The 19828-nt window shown below is 44.2% G+C and overlaps 1 protein-coding gene across 1 annotated transcript in view; it reads left to right on the top strand.

The window, feature by feature from the left end:
* The window catches only part of HYDIN (HYDIN axonemal central pair apparatus protein), a 442332-nt gene that overhangs the window by 355645 nt on the left and 66859 nt on the right, over positions 1–19828 (top strand). Inside the window, exons 56-64 of the mRNA XM_017868754.1 lie at positions 667–835; positions 1323–1561; positions 3498–3615; positions 8670–8874; positions 9897–10132; positions 13691–13842; positions 13953–14142; positions 18474–18576; positions 18832–19119. Coding sequence (XP_017724243.1) covers positions 667–835; positions 1323–1561; positions 3498–3615; positions 8670–8874; positions 9897–10132; positions 13691–13842; positions 13953–14142; positions 18474–18576; positions 18832–19119 — 1700 coding nt within the window. The remainder of the gene's footprint in view (positions 1–666; positions 836–1322; positions 1562–3497; positions 3616–8669; positions 8875–9896; positions 10133–13690; positions 13843–13952; positions 14143–18473; positions 18577–18831; positions 19120–19828) is intronic.

The raw sequence follows: 19828 nt of genomic DNA, 5'->3' as shown, positions 1-19828 counted from the left end.
AAAAAAAAAAAAAAAAAAGAATGTGCAGGGAAGTAAGGAAACACAGGGGTGCAAGTAATTGGGCAACCAGGGTCTCCTGGAGCATGGGGGTGATATTCAGAGCCCCACAGTAACTCCAGGTATCCCACCTCTGCCTAGGTGGGATACACCTTGAGCCTACGCCAGTCCCTCTGTCAGTCTCATGAGCCAGCTTCTTCCTGTGGTTCTTGCCTCACCTCCAGTAGGCCATGGGCTTCCTTCCCTAGTACTTCTGTTGCAGGGCCCCTGCCCACTCCCTGCTCTCTCTCCCCAGGTTCCCTGGTTTCTGTGTCACTGTTCGCTCTGCGTGTACTGAAAGCCAGACACACAAACAGAGAAAGAGAGAATTAATTTAGTTGGTCCTTTTTCAGTATCCAGTGTCCCTGTTGGACAGAGATCTCCTGCAATGGCCTCTCTTGACCATGGGATACAGTATGGCTGTCTTTGCCTTAAGCATTAATTCCTGGCCTTGTCAATCCTGGCTAAGGAGAGGTGATCACAGCGTACAAAGCACAGTGGACTCTGCTGGACGTAGTGGTTAAACAGGGTTGGAGACACAGCAGGCACTCAACCATGTAGAGTCTCCTCTCTCGGATCTTGAGTTCCCGGCATGATGACTTAGGCTGACTTTTTATTCTTGTCTTTCAGCTTTTCCGTGGACTCTATAGGGATTTCAACACCTAATATAAATTCCATGATCTCAGTCCAACCCAAAAAGGGTTCACTGACCCCAACAGAAAAACCCACAAATGTCCAAGTTTTCTTCCGTGCAAAAAAGGAAGTGAAGATCGAGCACCAGCCTGTTCTGCGCTGTCAGGTAAGAGAGCTCCAAAGGGAGGGGCTGCTTCAATGGCAGGATCATGGGACTCCCGTTGCAAAGAAGGATACATGACCTAATCCATGCTCCAGGAAGAAAAGGGGAGGGCTGGCCTGGGTGGCAACCGGATAGGATACACCGGGGTTCTGTTCTAACTAGCAGGCAAAGTCATCAGAATTAGAGTCAGAGAGGAAATGTGCCCTCAAGTCTTCAGAGAGCATCAAAGGCAGGGAAGCTGAGTTCCATCATCAAGTGCAAAGGATGAGCAGGGAGTTGAAAACAGGAGGAAAAGTTGGCTATGTTGACCCTTGGCTGGTACACAGTAAGCTCCATTTTAGTGTTTGCTAATATCATTGTTGATGCAATAATACAAAGACAGTGAAATAACATGGCTTCATGTCAATGATGAAAATAGGGAACGGGGTAGATAATAAGACTTCTGTAGCTACAGCAGTGGCTGACTTGCTCATTCTTCTTCCCTTTCTAGATTATTGAGCCCAATATTTCAGAAGGAGGTGAGATCATTGCCAGCATCCCAATTAAGTTTTCCGTGAATGCAGTATATTCCAAATACAACATCACCCCCTCCTCTGTCATCAACTTTGGAGCTTTGATCTGTGGTGCTCGTAAAAGCACCACCTTCACCATAGAAAATCAAGGTGTTACTGACTTCAAGTTTGCCCTTTATAAGCTGACAGGGGAGAGCCCCATTCATCAAAAGAAAGCGTAAGACAAATATTTACTTAACTCACTGCATTCCCTCTTTAATATGTGCTTTATATTTTATAAAGAGCTTTCATATATCTTACTTAAATTCACCCAATCCCCTTTTGTGAGTGAGGCCTGTAAAATTTAGAAATGGTTCATTTAGATTATGCACAAAAGCTGGGTGCGGTGGCTCACACCTGTAATCCCAGCACTTTGGGAGGCCAAGGCAGGCAGATCATCTGAGGTCAGGAGTTCGAGACCAGCCTGGCCAACGTGGTGAAACCCCATCTCTACTAGCAATACAAAAATTAGCCAGGTGTGGTGGCACATGCCTGTAATCCTAGCTACTCTGGAGGCTGAGGCAGGAGAATTGCTTGAACCCGGGAAGCAGAGGTTGCAGTGAGCCGAGATCACACCACTGCATTCCAGCCTGGGCGACAGAGCAAGACCCCGTCTCAAAAAAATAAAAAATAAAAAAATTTTAAAAGATATTATACACGAAATTACCAGTAGATCTTGGTGTGAGCCCACATCTTTTGACTCCAGGTTTCATAGATTTCCTATAGAATATATCATAAATTTTAGTTGAACAAACAGTCTTCTGCCTGGAATTTTGTCTGTTGTCCTGGTGCTTCTGGTGTGATAAAGGACTTATTGGATCATTGTCCTATGTGTCATTCTGTACAACACCAAGAAATTATTATCATAGCAAGCTCAATCAAAAGAAATCATAGCAGTGCTTCATGGTGGGGCTGCTTTGGAAGCGCGGAAGAGAGCAAGTGCGGTGATGCCTTCAGCCTACCAGGGGCTGTTATTGTTATTGCCTGTTACTATTATTGCCTTCTGCCCATGAAGACACCATCACAAAGCTACCTTCATAGTTGTTCCAACAGCAAAACTCCATGTTCTTCAAAAGGAGGCTGTCAATCAATTCACCCAAAACAATTGGTCTCTTGAGTGCTTTTGGCTTCCATTGGGCTAACATACTCTTTTGGGCAAATTAAGAGGGTTTTACTGATTCCTGAGGCACTTCTGATTTAATTTTGACTTTCTAGTTAATTCTTTTAAATAGGATATATGGCTTTACATTGTTTGTAGTTGTTTTATATTTCTGTAGCTATTCTTTTCTGTTTTGACAAAGTTTGAACATTTTTTAAAGTGCAGAGTTAAATTGTGTAAAGTCTCTGTCTTCCTCATTTAATTTCAACCGATTTTTTTTACAATTTGTTTTATAATAATTTAATGTCTATAATGATTTTAACTTAATTCTGTTTTGCTTTGCATTGTTTTTTATTTATTTTTTATTTTAGCATGCACAAGTTCATGCAAAACACACGAAAGGGGGTTGAACTTCAGGTGTTCTGGTCATTAAGCAAGTGAATGCTTAAATATATAAAATTCTCAAAAGTTTAAGATGCATTTCAGATACGTTTGAATATTTTAGGTGAACTGGTCTCTAGGCAAACTAATTATTGGATAAACTAGTTTTAAGGCAAGTGAACAATTCCCAAGACCTATATTTGAACTACTGCTTATACTAAACCTTAAAAACATCACGACTATAAATGTGAAGATACAGAAGAGCTTAATTTATTTGCCATTTCACTTTTTAAAATGAGATTAAGTAAAACATTTGACATCCGCAAGTAATTTTCTACACACTGCTTTCCGGTGAACTCAAGTAGGCATTTAAAAATTACTATCTTCTTGCAGTAATTTTCAGTGTCCCTATAAATCATATTTAATAAGTATAATTACTGCCTAGTTTCCTTACAATTGTTAAATGAGTTTGGTCAGTGATTAGCTAGCTATGCCACTCCAATGTCCTCTTGGGCAAAGACGGGCCCCTTCCCCCATTCCTAGGAGAAGGGACCTTGCAGGAAAACAGACAGGTGGTATCTAATGTTACCCCCCACCCCACAACCTAAGGGTATATTCTTGCTTCTTTAATCAGAGCCAGCCACATCAGACATGCAAGATCCCGAGAAAGTGAGAGCTTCTACAAAACTGGCCCTTCCAGAGCAGCCAAGTTCTCTGACACGATTCAGAGAGAAATAACCACCACAGGCCAGGTGCGTGTCTTTTTCCCTGTTCATACAGATACCCAGTAAAGCCAACTCCCAATTCGCTCTTGACACCAAATACCTCCCTAGGATAATAGGATTTGAATCCATCATGGCAGGAATATGAAATAATTATACTGAAATGTCACTTGCATTTTAAGCTAAGATGTTATAGCCATTAATTTGGATATCCACTTTTGCTTTAAAAACTTCATTGGCTTGCCATTGCCTTAAAATTGTTTCTACTCTTCATGAAATGTATTTCAATGAAGAATAATTTGTTTATAAGAAAGAGAAGCCCATTCAAACAGGCTTAAACAAAAGGAGATTTGAGGTTTGCTGTTTCTGGTAAGATCAACTAGATGTACTTTTCCCTATTCTTCCCAACTAAGTACAACTAAAAACCCTGGGCATTGTGTATAAAACAGACAGACTTCAGACTCTGAAAGATAGAGAGAAGAAACCAGACCAACCCCAGGGTCTTTGGGACCCAAGGAAGATCAAGGTGGTGAGTTCTCAAGTTTTCTTTTTGCCTCATATCTCCCAGACTGGGTGCTGAAGCAGCCAACAACCCTAAAACATCAACAGACACAGACAAAAAGCAAGCCCCAACAGAAGCCTACTCCTACTTTCTTTCTGCCTTTCTAGGTTGCCCCTAGTAAGACAGAAAACTTCTAGATAATAACTGTTCTACTCCAGCCAAACACCAAAGAAAAATATCTGGTCCCACGCCACCTCTGCTAGCAAAGGCCAAATAGAGATACTAGACTCCACCCTCCCCAAGCTGTCATGAGGTGCCCCACCCCCTTGCCAGGGTGGCATCAGAGAAGGTCAAATAGGAAGCCAAGACTTTCATTCCCATGGGTGGTAACAAGCATCCCCCACCACCTCCAGTGCTGTTTGTGGAGATACTACATGGGGAACCGTGATGTCCACCCCAACCTAGTGGAAATGAGACATTCCCCTGTCCCCTGCTGGAATGGTGTCAGAAGACCCCTCCATCTCCCATAGCATCAGCAGAACAGTAACAGGCACTCACCCGTCCCCACCAGGAAGGTATCAGTTGAGGACTAGTGGAGAGCTGGGACACCCACCCCTGCTCAGCAGGAATGATGAGTCTGAGTGGGGAATCTGGACTACTGCCCCCACCTGGCAGTAGCAAGGCAGTGCACTACCTTCCCCAGGCAGGGTAGTGTCAAAAGAAAGCCAGCTCAACCAGATTTAAATCAGATCGCAAGTCTCATAGCGTAACACCCAAAATGTCCAGGTTTCAAGTGAAAATCACTCATCATACCAAGAACCAGGAAGAATTCAAACTGAAGGAGAATAGATAAATGCTAGATGACAACACTGAGATGACAGCGGTGTTAGAATTATCTGAAAATGTTTCAATGAGCAATTATAAGCGTGCCTGGAAAAATTTTAAAATAGTATGTCTCAGCAAAGAAAGAAGATGTAGAGAAGAAGCAAATGGAAATTCTGGAATTGAAGATAAATAAACAAATTTGGAACTCAATGTATGGGCTCAACAACACAGAGGGAACAGAGGAAAAGAATCAGTGAACTTGAAGACAGACAATAGGGATTCCTGTGTTCGTTTCTTATTGTTCTCACAACAAATTACCTCAAATTTAGAAGCTTAAAGTATTACATATTTTTTATCTTATTGTTCTGTAGGTCAGAAGTGCTAAAATCAAGGTGTTGGAAGGGCTGTATTCTTTTCTGGAGACACCAGGAAAGAATCCTTTTCATTGTTTTTTTAGCTTCTAGAGGCAGCCCACATTCCTTGGCTTGTAGTCCCCTTCTATCATCTTCAAAGCCAGCAACAGTGGATCGAAGCCTTCTCACATCACGTTACTCCAACCTCCTCTACAGTCATATCTCCTTCTAACTCTCTTCCATTTCTAAGGACCCCTGTGATTACACTGGGCCCATTATAATCCAGAATAATCTCCTCATCACAAGTTTCTTAGTGTAATCATGTCAACCAAGTCCTTTTGCTGTGTAAGATAACATATTCGCTGGTTCTAGAGATTAGGATGTGGACATCTTTGAGAGGCCATTATTCTGCCCAGTCTAAACAAAAGGGAGAAAGTAGACTCTGTTTTGAGCCTCTTGAAAGTCTATTTAAGTCTAATGATAAAAAATGAAGAGATGCTTAAGGATCTGTGGAACCATAACAAAAGATCTAATGCTGTTTTCATTGGAGTTCCAGAAAGAGTTACAAAAGAGGGTGGAACTGAAAAGGTATTCAAAGGAATAATGACAGAAAACTTTTCAAATTTGGAAAAAGATGTAAACCTACAGACTCAAGAATTTGAGCAAACCCAAATAGGAGAAACCAAAAGAAATCCTTACCGACACACATCATAGTCAAACTTCTGAAAATTAAAGAAAAGAAAAAAAAATCTTGAGCACATCAAGAAAAAAATGAACCTTGAATGATAGCAGATTTCTTACAAAAACCATAGAGACCCAAAAGAAAGTGGCACAATATTTTCAAGTGTAGAGAATCAATAACTGTGAACCCAGAATCTTATATCCAGCAAAAATATTTCTCAGGGATTAATGGAAAATTGACTTTCTCAAATGAAACAAGGCTAAAAGAATTTGTCACTAGTAGACTTACCCTAAAAGAATGGCTAAAGGAAGTTCTCAAAACAGAAAGTAAATAACAGAAGATGTAATCATGGAACATCAACAAGGAAGAAAAAAACATAGTAAGCAATAATGTAGGTAAATTCAGTAGACCTTACTTCTCTTCCTGGGTTTTCTAAATTATGTTTGTCAATGGAAGCAAAACTATAATACTGTCTGATATGGTTTTAAATGGATGTAGAGGAAATATTTTAGAGCAGGGTGGAGGAAAGAATCAGTGAACTTGAAGACAGACAAGAGGAATTCTTTATAAAAAGCAGGTGAATGAGCAGTTGTTAAGCAAGATGGTAAATAGTATAATTGAGGTGCTTGTACATGGATAGACTCTAGAAAAATTGAAGAATGAAGTCTTGCTGTTCTGGGTAGCTGTGAAGAGTTATTGAAGGCTTCACGGAGGAGGAGGTGCTTGATTTGTGTATCAGAATCATGTTTGATTGCAGATAGCAGAAAATCCAACGTTAGTGGTTTAAACAAATATGGCATATTTAAATGGGGTAGGCAATTGCTGGTGTTGGTTTCACAGTTTATTGTTGCTTGTGATTCTCTTGGCCTTTCCCTCATGGTTCCAAGGTGGCTGCTGCAGCTCCAGCCACCACCTCTGCGTTGAAGGCAATGAGAGAAGCAGGTTTTCTGCACTCTGTGAACAGCAATAATTATTGATTGAAGTGAACTGGGTTTTCTACATGTTGGTTTTTATGTCTTTTCAGGTGGTTTCCTCTTGTCAAGCAAAGGCTTCTGTTTCATTAACATACGTAATTTTCTACTTATGTTTCTGTAACTCTCATCTCTTCTACAGATTTTTTTTCCTTCTTTGACTACCATATCTTCTCAGCCTTCAGTGAGACAGCCTCTCCAGCACTCTGCCTTTCAGTTGCAATGAACTTATCCTCTCCTCTACATTGGCAACTTATTTTAATGGTCACAGCCTGGATCTTGCATCACAAGAAACTGAGGTGCTTCTGAATCCTTGATTTCCAAGACCTCTTTCTCTGACTGCTTCCCTTTCTCCTAGCTTTCTGCTACCTCAGTTCCACTCATTTCAGCTGTTCTTTGCCCCCACTATGACTTTGCTCCTTTGAGACAACATCATGCCATTTTCTACTATTCTCCAACCTTCTCCTCTGTCAGGATGGTTTATCTGGGAATCACCGGTGCCCAGGGCATCTCCTAGCATATAGTAGGTATTTAGTAAATAGTGACCAAATTAGTTAATAGCAGCTTCCACATATGTCTCTGCAGTCACACTGCACAATGCTAGGGGCTGCATTCACACAGATGCCTATGTGAAGAGTGCCACTAGACTCAGCACTAATTTCTGCTGTGGTTCCTAGATCTGGCAGGAGGTCCTTCACAAACCCCAGCTGCCAGAGGTTTTGCACAAATCCAGTTGCCAGAGTATGAGTCCAGTGTGGCAGAACACTCACCCAAGTCATGCAAAGCAAGTTATCACTCACAGATAGGTAGCAAGAACTAATAGAAACTTCGTATTCATGGACAGCTGGTCCCCCAAGGCTCAAGAAAGCTGTCTTGAACAAATGAAGTCCTGCCTATGCATGCCTCACTTCACACTGCAGCTGAAGGACACCAAAAGCATTCTGTCCTGGAGTTTGTGCTGCAGAAGAAATGTGGATCTCTGAGCTGAAGGACATTCTGTTCTAGGAAGGATGAGAACAGAGCCTGGGCTGTTCCAGACCCTTCCCTTATCTCAGGCCACTGCATTGTCAGCACATTCTACAGTCATCCAGAAAACTACAAGCAGGAGAGAGAAGAGCAGGGACATCTAAGGATTGCACCAACATCCTGGTTTTTTTGGGTTTTTGTTTGTTTGTTTGTTTGCTTGTTTGTTTTTTAGCACTAATTCTATACCAGATGCTATGCTACATGCTTCACACCTGTTATTTCATTTAAACCTCCAGCAATCTCTGGGGTTGGGGCTTTAGCCACATTTTATAGATAAATAAACTGAGACTCAGAGAAGTCATTTGTTTAAGGTCAAACAGTCAATATTTAGCAGGGCTGAGATTCAAACCCAGGTGTGTCTCACTCAAAAGCCCATAACCTTACCCACTACTCCATTCTGCACCCATCTGATTCAAGATGCCCAGCTGAATAAGTGCTATATGATGTGGAGTCTGTCTGTTCCTTTAACCCTTAGTTCAAACACGATTGATCTGAAGGAATTTGCATAGAAGGGAGCACTGAGAGAGCAGCCTATCACTGAAGACCCCCTGCCCATCCCAGGCCCTCTGTCCCTCCAGGAGGAGAGGAGTGAGGGCCCAGAGAGTGCCTGTGAGAAGAAGCCCCACGTGTCTCTCGCCCTCTCCACACCATCTCACAGCCCCCATAGTCTGGCTGTCACTCACTCTGCCTCCAAGTCTCCTATCCCTCCCACCCTTGTCCTGCAGGCCCGCTTCGCCCATGGCATGTTCACCGTGTACCCTGGGTTTGGCTCCATCCCTTCCGGAGGACAGCAGGTCATCAACGTTGACTGTGTGGCTGACCCCGTGGGAAAGTGTGAGGAGTTACTAGCCATCGATATCTCCGGCCGAGACCCTACAGTTCAGCCTGCTGGCATTCCTTACACTTTGCTGGCTGAAGCCTGTCTACCAGGTACTCACCACTCACATTGGACAACACCACTTAAAAGATGTTCGTCTGAGACCAGGTGCAGTGGCTCATGCTTGTGATCCCAGCACTGTGGGAGGCTGAGGCGGGTGGATCACCTAAGATCAGGAGTTTGAGACCAGCCTGGCCAACATGACAAAACCCCGTCTCTACTAAAAATACAAAAAATGAGCTGGGTGTGGTGGCACATGCCTGTAATCCCAGCTACTCAGAAGGCACTCAAACCCAGGAGGTGGAGTTTGCAGTGAGCCAAGATCACGCCACTGTACTCCACAACAGAGCAAGAGTCCGTCTCAAAAACTAAATATATAAATAAGAGACCTCCATCTGTAACACTTCTACCTCTTTCTTGCAAGTTTTTCCAACGATGTCTGGCAAACATGGCTGGGCTGCTTCCTTTGGCGTCCTGGAACTTTCTCTAGTGTCTTCAGTTGTATTTTTCCAGGGCGTATACCTAAGGGAGGAGGTGCAGCTTCACACTCCCAGGAGGCTGGTCCTGGATTCCCAGATGAATAGTATTATCTGAGAATCATGGTGGGATGGGCTGTGGCACAGGACCTAGGAGCACTGAGTCCTGCTCATGGCCAGGCCACTCCCGGTGGGCAACATGTCCACAGAGAACAATGTTCAGGTACTCAGCATACAAAATCTATAACCCAGCAGGAGGGCACATGAGGTGCAAAGAGAATGCCTCATGCTTTGATGATAGGATCACTGGAGCCTTGAAGCATAGTGGGCCAGTTGCCTCCTTCCCTCCACAGCCAACCCCAGATCCTGGATCTTACCACTGGGAGAGAAAGGCTCACTGGAGTGTGGCAACCAGCAAGGGCAGTACAAAAGAGGAAGACAAGACAGAATGTTTCCCATCCCTCACACCCCCTTGCATGACTTCCCCTATGTGTCCTCCACGATTCTCCTTTGTGAGAATCCAGAGCTCCAAATTAGGAATTACAGAGAGGAAATCCAGCAATCAGGCTACATCTCATAGTCTCCCCTTCACTCCGCAGCCTTTGTGACCGAAAACAACGCCTTGATATTTGAAGAACACCAGATATGTACCAGCGCCAACCTGCACCACATCCTGCAGACCATAGAGAGCGGGGGACTGTTCGTCGAGGACGAGAACAAGTTCATCTTCTGCAATGTCCTCGTGGGCCGCCGAGCCAAGGCTCGTTTCAAGATCAGCAACGTGGGAAAGATCGCCTGTGATGTCAACATTGTAGTCAGGCCTATCTCCAATAAGGTAAGACGCTCCCAATGGCCCCTGGCCCACCGTGATTGGCGTAAACTTGGAAGAAGGGCTCTCAGCATCCTCGGCTCTGGAGCCTGTATGCGTGAGTGGAAATTATCAGGCCCTGCTGGAAGTTATGTGAAGTAACTGGGGGTTTCCCCTAGGCCAGTGGTGATACATTTGTCCCAGTGGGTGTCTCCTCCGGGTACCTTTGTGATAAATGGGTACGCGTGAACGAGCAAACCGCATTCCTCCATTAAACGCTCACTATGTGCCTAAAATAGACAAAACATGGTGGGGAGAGGCTAAAGTGAGCACCAGCTCCAGACAGGCCTGCCTCCAGCTGCATATCCTGCTGGTAAGGGAGATTTGGGGGCATCAAATTCTGAGGATAAGGTGAAATGTTCAGCATTTTTTAGCCCTTCCCATGTGACAAGCACTGTGCTAAGTGATTTATATTTATTGCCTCCTTTTGCCCTCACAACAACTCTTCCGACTTTGTATTATTATCCCAATTCTACAGTTAGGGAAACTGAGGCTTAAAAAGCTAAATCCTTCCCCTAGGTCCCAGAGCCTGAGAATATAGGGCTGGGCTTAAAGCCAAGCTTCATCCACATACAAGATGAAATAATTGCCCAATTCAGGGGTCTGCCAGGCTCGAAATTGCCTTTTCTCTCTGAGTCACATCATACTTTTTTTCACAGCAGAACAGAAAATTCAGGATACCAAGAGAGGTCTTAATCAATGGGTTTCCGTTACCCTTAATTTCCAATCCAGTGTGTAGCAAATACTCTAGTTTTATGGCAGCTGCTTCAGTTCTCTGCCCGAAAGTCGAATCTGGGCCCAGGAGGTCCTCAGGCCCTGGAGCTGGCATTGTTCACAGCTGAGGGTGGTGGGGAAGTCACCAAGGGTGTTGGTGTCAGCCTAGAGCTACATATGGAGTGTGCATTCCTGGGGGAATGTCAATGCAGAGAGGTATGGTTGGGGAGACTACATAATCCCTTTTATGACTTCCTTCAGACTCTGGTGACACCCAGTCATTCTCTGATTTTTTTTTTTTTTTTTTTTTTGGACAGAATCTTGCCTCTGTTGCCCAGGCTGGAGTGTTACAGTGCAGCGATCTCGCCTCACGCAAGCTCTGTCTTCCCAGTTCACACCATTCTCCTGCCTAGCCTCCCGAGCTAGCTGGGCTACTGGGCGCACACACGTACGCACCGGCCTATTTTTTGCTATTTTTAGCAGAGACGAGTTTTCACCGTGTTAGCCGCGTGATGGTCTCGATCTCCTGACTCGTGATCCACCCAACTCGCGCCTCCAACGTACTGGCGAATTACAGGCCATGAGCACTGCCGCCCGGGTCCTATTCTCTCTCTTTTTTTTTTTTTTTTTTTTTTTTTTTGGACGGAGTCTCGCTCCTGTGCCGGGCTGTTTAGCTGCAGTGGCCGGATCTCGCTCACTGCAGCAAGCTCCTCCCGGGTTTACGCCTTCTCCTGGCCTCAGCCTCCCGAGTAGCTGGATACATTACAGGCGGCCCGCCACTCGCCCCGGCTAGTTTTTTTTTTATTTAGAGACGGGGGTTTCACCGCGTGTTAAGCCAGGATGTCTCCATCTCTGACCTTGTGATCCGGCCGTCTCGGCCCTAAAGTGCCGTGGGGATTACAGGCTTGAGCACGCGCGCCCGCCCTGATTCTCTTGATCTTATTCTGGCGATATAAGAGCAGCTTTCTCCACGTATTCTAGTTACTAAAAACATAAAAGTGAGCAAGCGTCCTGTAAATCCGCACTTTGGGAGGCTGAGGATGGACGGATCACGAGATCAGGAGATCGAGACCATCCTGCGGCTAAACAGGGTGAAACCCCGTCTCTTACTAAAAACATACGAAAAAACTACCGGGGTGAAGGTGGCGGGCCGCCTGTGTCCCAGCCTGCTCGGGAGGCTGAGGCAGGAGAATGGCGCTAAACCCGGGAGAGCGGAGCTTGCAGTGAGCCATGATGGCGCCGACTGCACTCCAGCCTGGGCAACGTAACGAAGACTCTGGTTCAAAAACAACAACAACAAAAAAAGAGCAAGGCTATTTTATTTTTTTTTTTTCTTTTTTTAAGACAGTCTCACTCTCGTTGCCCAGGCTGGAGTGCAGTGGCGCCATCATGGCTCACTGCAGCCTCGACTTCCTGGGCTCAAGTGATCCTCCCACCTCAGCCTCCTGAGTAGCTGGGACTACAGGCACACACCACCATGCTTGGCTAGTTTTTGTATTTTTTGTAGAGACGGGGTTTCACATGTTGGCCAGGCTGGTCTCGAACTCCTGGGCTCAAGCGATCCTCCCACCTCCGCCTCCCAAAGTGTTAGGATTACAGGAGTGAGCCACCACACCCAGCCGCAAGCCTGATTTCTAAAGAGAGACTTTATAAGAGGATTTGCAGAAATCACATGTTCTCCTCCACCCTAGTTCACAGACTTGAAGGCTATCGCTTGGAAAAAGCAAAGAGAAACCTGAGTACCCTCAGTTTAAGATCAAGAGGGAACAGTCAGTCTTGAATCCCACCTACTTCCCATGAGAATGAAAAATCCTTTTAAGGCCATGCCAGGGCTCCGTACAGTCCCAAAATGCTGCCACAAGATGGGAACAGATAAAGTGCTGTGGGAGGTTGCTCTAGCCAAGGCTCTTGGAGTTACAAGGAGCAGAAATCCTCTCAGATTAGCCCAAACAAAGCAAGGCTTACTGCAGCGAATCGGACACCTCAGACACAGGTCAGAACACATCGTGTGGCCAGGACTCCCTGGGACTGGCACCATCACCTGAAGTCCACCCTTTAGAAGACCAGCGGATGCTCTGTCCGTCTGTCAGTGGCCACATGTCTCTCTCACAGGGTTTCCATTGCTCCATTCTCTCATCTAGCTTTCTCATCTTGCATGTGATTCAGCCAGCTCCCAGCTCAGCTCCACATTTTAACAACCAGCACCGGCCCGGCACGGTGGCTCACACCTGTAATCCCGGCACTATGGGAGGCCGAGGCAGGCAGATCACTTGAGCCCAGGAGTTTGAGACCAGCCTGGGAAACATGACGAAACCCCATATGTACAAAAAAAATAATAATAATTAGCTGGGCATAGTGGCACACACCTGTAGTCCCAGCTACTCGGGAGGCTGAGGTGGCAGAATTGCCTGGGTCCAGGAGGTCGAGGATGCAGTGAGCCATGATCATGCCACTGCACTCCAACATAAGTGACAGAGCAAGATCCTGTCAAAAAAGAATTTAAAAGCCAACCAACACCAATCTTTGGGCATCCCAGTTTAGTTGACAGGGGTGGGGTAGCAGGGACAATATCTGGATTCCTGGCTTAGTTCATCAATTTGAGTCAAAAATCATAGGTCTAGCCAAATCTGGCCAGGCATCATTCAGGGGTGGGTCCCAGGCTGTTCCCTCCAGGGCCCCTGACCCTGCAGGCCGTGGAGCATGTCCACCATGGCACTTAGACGAGAGGCGGGGGGGGTCTTGGAAATAAGGAGTAAGCCTGGTGAGAATCCAAAGGCGCTGACATACTCTGGTCTCTGCCCCCATCACCAGCCCTTTGCCCGCATCACCGACATTTTTGAAGTGGAACCCAACAAGATGTGCATTGCCAGTCATTCCCATGCCTTTGCCACGGTGTCCTTCACCCCGCAGATCATGCAGAACTACCAGTGCATCTTTGAGGCTACCTTGGATGGCTTGCCCAGGTACCAGCTCCCAGCTCCCTCTCCTGCAGCAGGGCTGCGGGCCACACTCCCTAGGGAGTGTCATTCCCACCACGCCAGACTGACAGGCTACAATCTTCCTGTTCCTACAGCACCCTGGCCAAGAGCCGAGGCCTCGTGTTTGACATCGCTGGTGAGGGGAACCTCCCGCGAGTGACGGTTGTGCGGCCAATTCTTCATAACCAACGTGGAAACCCCTTACTCCTCTTTAAGAGGCTTCTGCTTGGTCATTCAGAGAAGCTGCCTCTCATCCTCAAGAACAATGGCGTCCTCCCTGCCCAGGTAATACTCGAGGATGAAGCATGAGGCTGAAAGGGAGAAGAATCCAGAAGTCACACTTATGCCATTGGGGCCTCTGCCATGCCTAATGTATGAGGACTTCTCTGTTGATCCGCATACATTAACCTGTGTGTCACGGACTTGCAGAGGGGAATCTGGCATGGTATTTGTCCTCAAGGAAAGTAGGAAACCAGATTCCACAATATATCATTAACTACTGTCCAAGGTAGCGTGCAGTGACGTGCACCAAGCTGAGTGGGCAGGATTATGGATATTCTTAATATCTTCTTTAGTTTTTAATTGTTTTCTGTAATGAACGTTGCATTTGCAATAAGAATAAGACAATAAAAGAAACTTCAGTAGGGGTAAGAAATGCAACATCCAAATGTATTTTGATTCAATGATTAAATTGTGGTTTTATTTTACAAAAAAAGTGATGTATTGTGCTCTGCAAGGGACTGTAGGACTTTTGAAAAAGATCTATTCCCATCTAGACAGTAAAGGGAAAATTCATTGTAAATGACATTTGAACAGGGCTCATTGAAGGAGCTGGGTTTCAGCAATGCCTTCAGTGGGCATTTGGCAGTCCATGCAAACCAGAAAGAGAGAGAAAGCTTCAAAGGTGCAGAAGCCAAAAAAAAAAAAAAACATGCACGCTACTGCAGGAGCTGGTAAGCACCCAGCTTCATGAGAGCATAGGTAGAGGTAGAAGAGCAAGGAAGATAAAAATGAAAGGATACAGTAATGGAGCAACTTGTGGAAGGCTTGGGATTCTCTAAATATTTTAAACCCTACAAGACATTGCTACTGTTGTTATTGCTGCTGTTCTTACTGTTTATCCTTTTATGGCTCATTTAGGTTTATTCATTTATTAATCATTTTTATTGCTCTTTATTCCTGGGTCTCCAATTTTCTATCTGTATTTGTCAGTTGTCATGCTACCAATAAAGACATACCTGAGACTGGGTAATTTATAAAGAAAAAAGAGGACTCACAGTTCCACATGGCTGGGGAGGCCTCACTATCACAGTAGAAGGCAAAGGAGGAAAAAGACATGTCTTACATGGTGGCAGCCAAGAGAGCTTGTGCAGGGGAACTCCCATTTATAAAACCATCAGATCTTGTGAGACTTATTGACTATCACAAGAACAGCCTGGGAAAGACCCGCCCCCATGATTCCTTTACCTCCCACCAAGTCCCTCCCACGACAAGTGGAAGTTATGGGAGCTAAAATTCAAGATGAGATTTGAGTGGGGACACAGCCAAACCATATCACCATCTTAGACACTTTTCCTACCAAATGAAGAATACTCTTTAGTATTTCCTTAATGTGAGTCTGCTGGTGGTGAAGTCTCTATTTCTCCTTCATTTTTAACATCATTTTTACTGGCTATAGAATTCCGGTTTGGCAGTTGTTTTCTTTCAGCAAATGGGAGATATTATTCTAATGTATTCCGGTTTCCATTGTTACTGCTGAGTTGTCAGCTGTAAGTCTAAAATGTTATTTAAGACGGGGTCCCCATCCCCCAGGCCACAGACCAATAAGCAAAAGGTCGTCTGTATTTACAGCCACTCTCCATCACTCACATTACCACCTGAGCTCGCCTCCTGTCAGATCAGCAGCAGCATTAGATTCTCATAGGAGTGCAAACAGCTATTGTGAACTGCACATGTGAGGGATCTAGATTGCATGTTCCTTATAAGAATCTAATGCCTGATTATCTGAAGTGGAACAGTTGCAACCCAAAACCATTCCCCAGTGCCTGGTCCATGGAAAAATTGTCTTCCACGAAACCAGTTCCTGGTGCCAAAAAAGTTGGGGACTGCTACTTTAAGGCATTCTTTTTTTCTGACTGCCTTTTACATTTTCACTTTGTTTTCTACAGTTTTCCTATGATATGTCCAGAAGTGGACTTCTTTTAATTTATCCTTGTTGGAATTCACTAGACTTCTTGATTCTGTGGATTAAAGTTAAGTCAGTTTTGGAAATTTTCTAGACATGTCTTTAAATATTGTTTCTATTTCATTCTCTCTAATCTCTCCTGGGATGATAATTAAATATATAGAAGACCTTCTCACTATATCTTCTGTGTCTCTCAGTCTCACTATATTTTCCACTCATTTTTCCTCTGGGCTTCATTCTGCATAATTTCTTTTGACCTGTCTTCAGTTTATTAACTCTCCCTTTAGCTGTATTGAATCTACTGTTAAAGTTTCCATTAAGCCCTTAAGTTATTACATTTTTCAATCTTAGAATTTCTATTAGGCTGTTTTAAAAATCTGAATAATTCGTGTTTACAGTTTCTAGCTGAAATTGTCAGACATGACTTTTATTTCTTGAACACAGTAATCATAGCCATTTTGCAGTCTGTACCCAATAATTCCAAAATCCAAAGTCACTGTGTCTCTTTCTGATATTTCTACTCATCTTTTTCTACTCTTTCTACTCATCTTTGCCCATGTTACCCTGCCTCCTCACGTGCCTAGTTATCTTCTATTTATGTGTTGGGTATTACATTGTAAAAGTTATTTAGAAATAATTAAACTAAGGATCATATTTTTCTTCAGAGGCAATTTTCATTTGCTTCTGCCCAACACTTGGGGGCACTAGAAATTCAGGATCACCTTAAGCCAGTGTTAGGGTTTGAGATTTTCTGGATTACCCAGAAGACTTAGAGCAGGATTGCCATCCTTGGGAAAGCTGGTTTATATCCAGCTCACGTTTCATCTTAATGAGGTCCCAGACCAGAAGAAAGCATTCTCACCTTCCACAGGCCTTGAATTTTTGCCCTCTTAGCACCAAAAGACCATCAAAAGTACAGACAATGCCTGTAATCCCAGCACTTTGGGAGGCTGAGGTGGGCAGATCAGGAGTTTGAAACCAGCCTGGCCAACATGGTAAAACCCCGTCTTTACTAAAAACATACAAAAATTAGCTGGGCATGGTGACTCGTGCCTGTAATTCTAGCTACTCTGAAGGCTGAGGCAGGAAAGTCGTCAGAACCCGGGAGACAGAGTTTGCAGTGAGCCAAGATTTCGCCACTGCGCTCTGGCCTAGGTGACAGAGTGAGATTCCATATCAAAAAAAAAGGTGCAGACAAGCCTCCTGTCTTAACTTTTCCTGATTGGCAAATGTTCTGGACAAAAACTGCCCAGAAAGTGAGACTGACCTTGCTGGATTTCTATACTCTCACCGATCCTGGTCTATTTACTCCTCATTCTCTTCATAGCTCTGTGATGCTTTTAAAAAAAATTTTTTTTTACATGTTTAGTCTAGCAATTATTGTTGCCTTGAGCTCAGGTTACCTAGCATTGTTTCCATTATTGTGGCTTTATGTTTTAGCATCTAGTTCAGTGAATTCCTATCCACCCACTCCCTGTTTTGTCGTTTTCTTAACAATTTTCACCCATTAATCTCTCAAATGAGCTTTATAATTATTTTATAATGCTCCTTTAAAAATCCCATCGGGAAGTCTCTCAATCCAGGAGGATTTCTACTTGCAGAGTATTTAGATGCTCCACCAGGAACATTTAGGATTTCCACTCATTTATTTAGATCTTTTATGTCAATATTCTTACATATAATTCTTCCATATAGTTTCTTATTACAGTTGTTTCTAAATACGTAATTTTTTATCTCAGAAGCTTCCCATGTGATACCACTATTTCTGCCTTCTCCATGCCTCATATTTTATATTCAATCTTTTTCACGATGGTGCCAGCATTACTACCTTCTAACAATGCCTGCTGATGTCTCATATCTGAAATCAGATGCATAGCTTTAGTCTTATCTTCCTTACAATGGGCCAGAAACCACCACTTTCTCCAAGTAGGTCAAATGCCCACCTTGTTTTTTCTCTTACCATGGTAGGATGCTCAACATGACACTATCAGGCAACTAAATTAATGCATAGCACCTAGGAGATACTGTTTTTTTTAGGAATTCACATCAATGCAGGCCCTCATAGAATTATAAGTATTCATTTCCATTTTATTACCCTAGCGTGTATTCTATAACTGCCTCTGTTAATGTCAGAGGTGTTGGCAACCACATTTTAACACTATGTACCTACGTGATCTGGAAAGTTCTGCATACTCCTTGGACCTCCAGTTCCTCACTCAGATAACAAGGGCTGATTTGACTGAATGTTCTTTTGTCCTCTCCAGGTCTAATATTTATTATTTCTCTCTCAATGAGAAATTCAAAAAAGTGAATACTGGGCACAATAACTTTTTGGGGTCCTGCCCCAAACACAGTACAGTATCTCACCCCAGACTCAAAGCCCATGAGCAGCCTGTAAGCCTAGCACTCATCCCTGCTTTCCTTCTGCCAGCTACATGTTGACCTGCAGGATGAGCTAGGAGTCTTCTCCCTGAAAGGGAGGCCCACCACCTCATACATCTACATCACAGAGGAAAACAAACCACATGAAAAAGGTAAGTGTGGGGAGGGTGCTTCTAGAAGGCAATGGATCTCAGTAGCTGCTTCGCTCTGGCCCAACCAGAGGGGAATGCCCAACTCAAGGGTACCGCTCAAGGCCCAACCAGAGGGGAATGCCCAGTCTCGTCACCACTGGCGTCTAGCTAAGGCTCGTTCCCATTCTAGGGTTACTTTCCCTTCCACCGAGGTCTTTATAGATATACATTTCTTGAAACTGGTTCTAAATCATACCTTCTCTCTTCTCTTTGCAGCAAAGAAAGCTCATACAGCCTCCTTGGTTGTATCTCCTGGAGATACAGCTGAATTTGATGTCTTTTTCCACTCCCAGAAGGTTGGGAGGATGAGAGGTATCATCCACTTGTCAGTGATCAACAACCAATATGAGGAGACCACCATCCATATGGTGGGAGAGGGCTATGAGGATGACATCACCTTGGACAACATCCACGGGCTGGTGGCCCCCACCAGCCAGGAAAACATAAGTATCTCTGAGTTCACAGAGACAGTCGAGGACAATGATATGGAAGACTTGGTGGCAGGTGGGAGAAACAGTAGTGAGGTGTTGACAAGTGTTGGCTATTGGGTCATTTGTTTTAAATGAGAGTTAAATTTAAATAACGGATTGGTTAACTCCCTGAGAATTTAGGACTGACTGACCTCTTCACTACTCTATGTGCTGGTGTGCCTGGCTCAGCATGGCATCCATCCTCCCATTTATTCATGTGTTCACTCGATGAACATGTATTGAGCACCAAGTACATGTTCCGGGCATGCTGATCCCTGGAGTTTCAAAATTAACAAGGAAGTCTCTACTCTTAGGGAGCTTATAGTTTGATATTCAAATTCCAATTCAACTAATAAGCAAATAAATGTCTTGCAGTTTTTCCTGTCTGCATTTATTAGCTGGCTTGTGTTGGCATTGTCTGTCTTGTTTAATTAGAGAGAGTATAGGTTTGGGCACTTCTAGAACATCACTCTGCACAGCCCCACTATTCAATGAGCAGTCTGAGATCCTATGGCATCAGCATCACCTGGGAGCTTGTTAGAAATGGGGGTTTCAGACCCACCGTGCCCTGCTGAATCAGCATCCACATTTTAACAAGATCCCAGGTGATGTGTTTTTATACCAAAGCTTACGACATGTTGTGCTGCAATCTATCAAGCACTAAAGCTTCATTTAATTGACATTTTGGGGTTGGAAAATTTATCATCAAATTGTTATCATCAGAAAGCATTGGTTAAGCACCC

The sequence above is a fragment of the Rhinopithecus bieti genome, unplaced genomic scaffold (assembly GCF_001698545.2).
Source record: "Rhinopithecus bieti isolate Rb0 unplaced genomic scaffold, ASM169854v2 scaffold_2574, whole genome shotgun sequence".
In the NCBI taxonomy this organism is placed as follows: Eukaryota; Metazoa; Chordata; class Mammalia; order Primates; family Cercopithecidae; genus Rhinopithecus; species Rhinopithecus bieti.
This window is presented reverse-complemented; position numbering and strand designations above follow the sequence as displayed.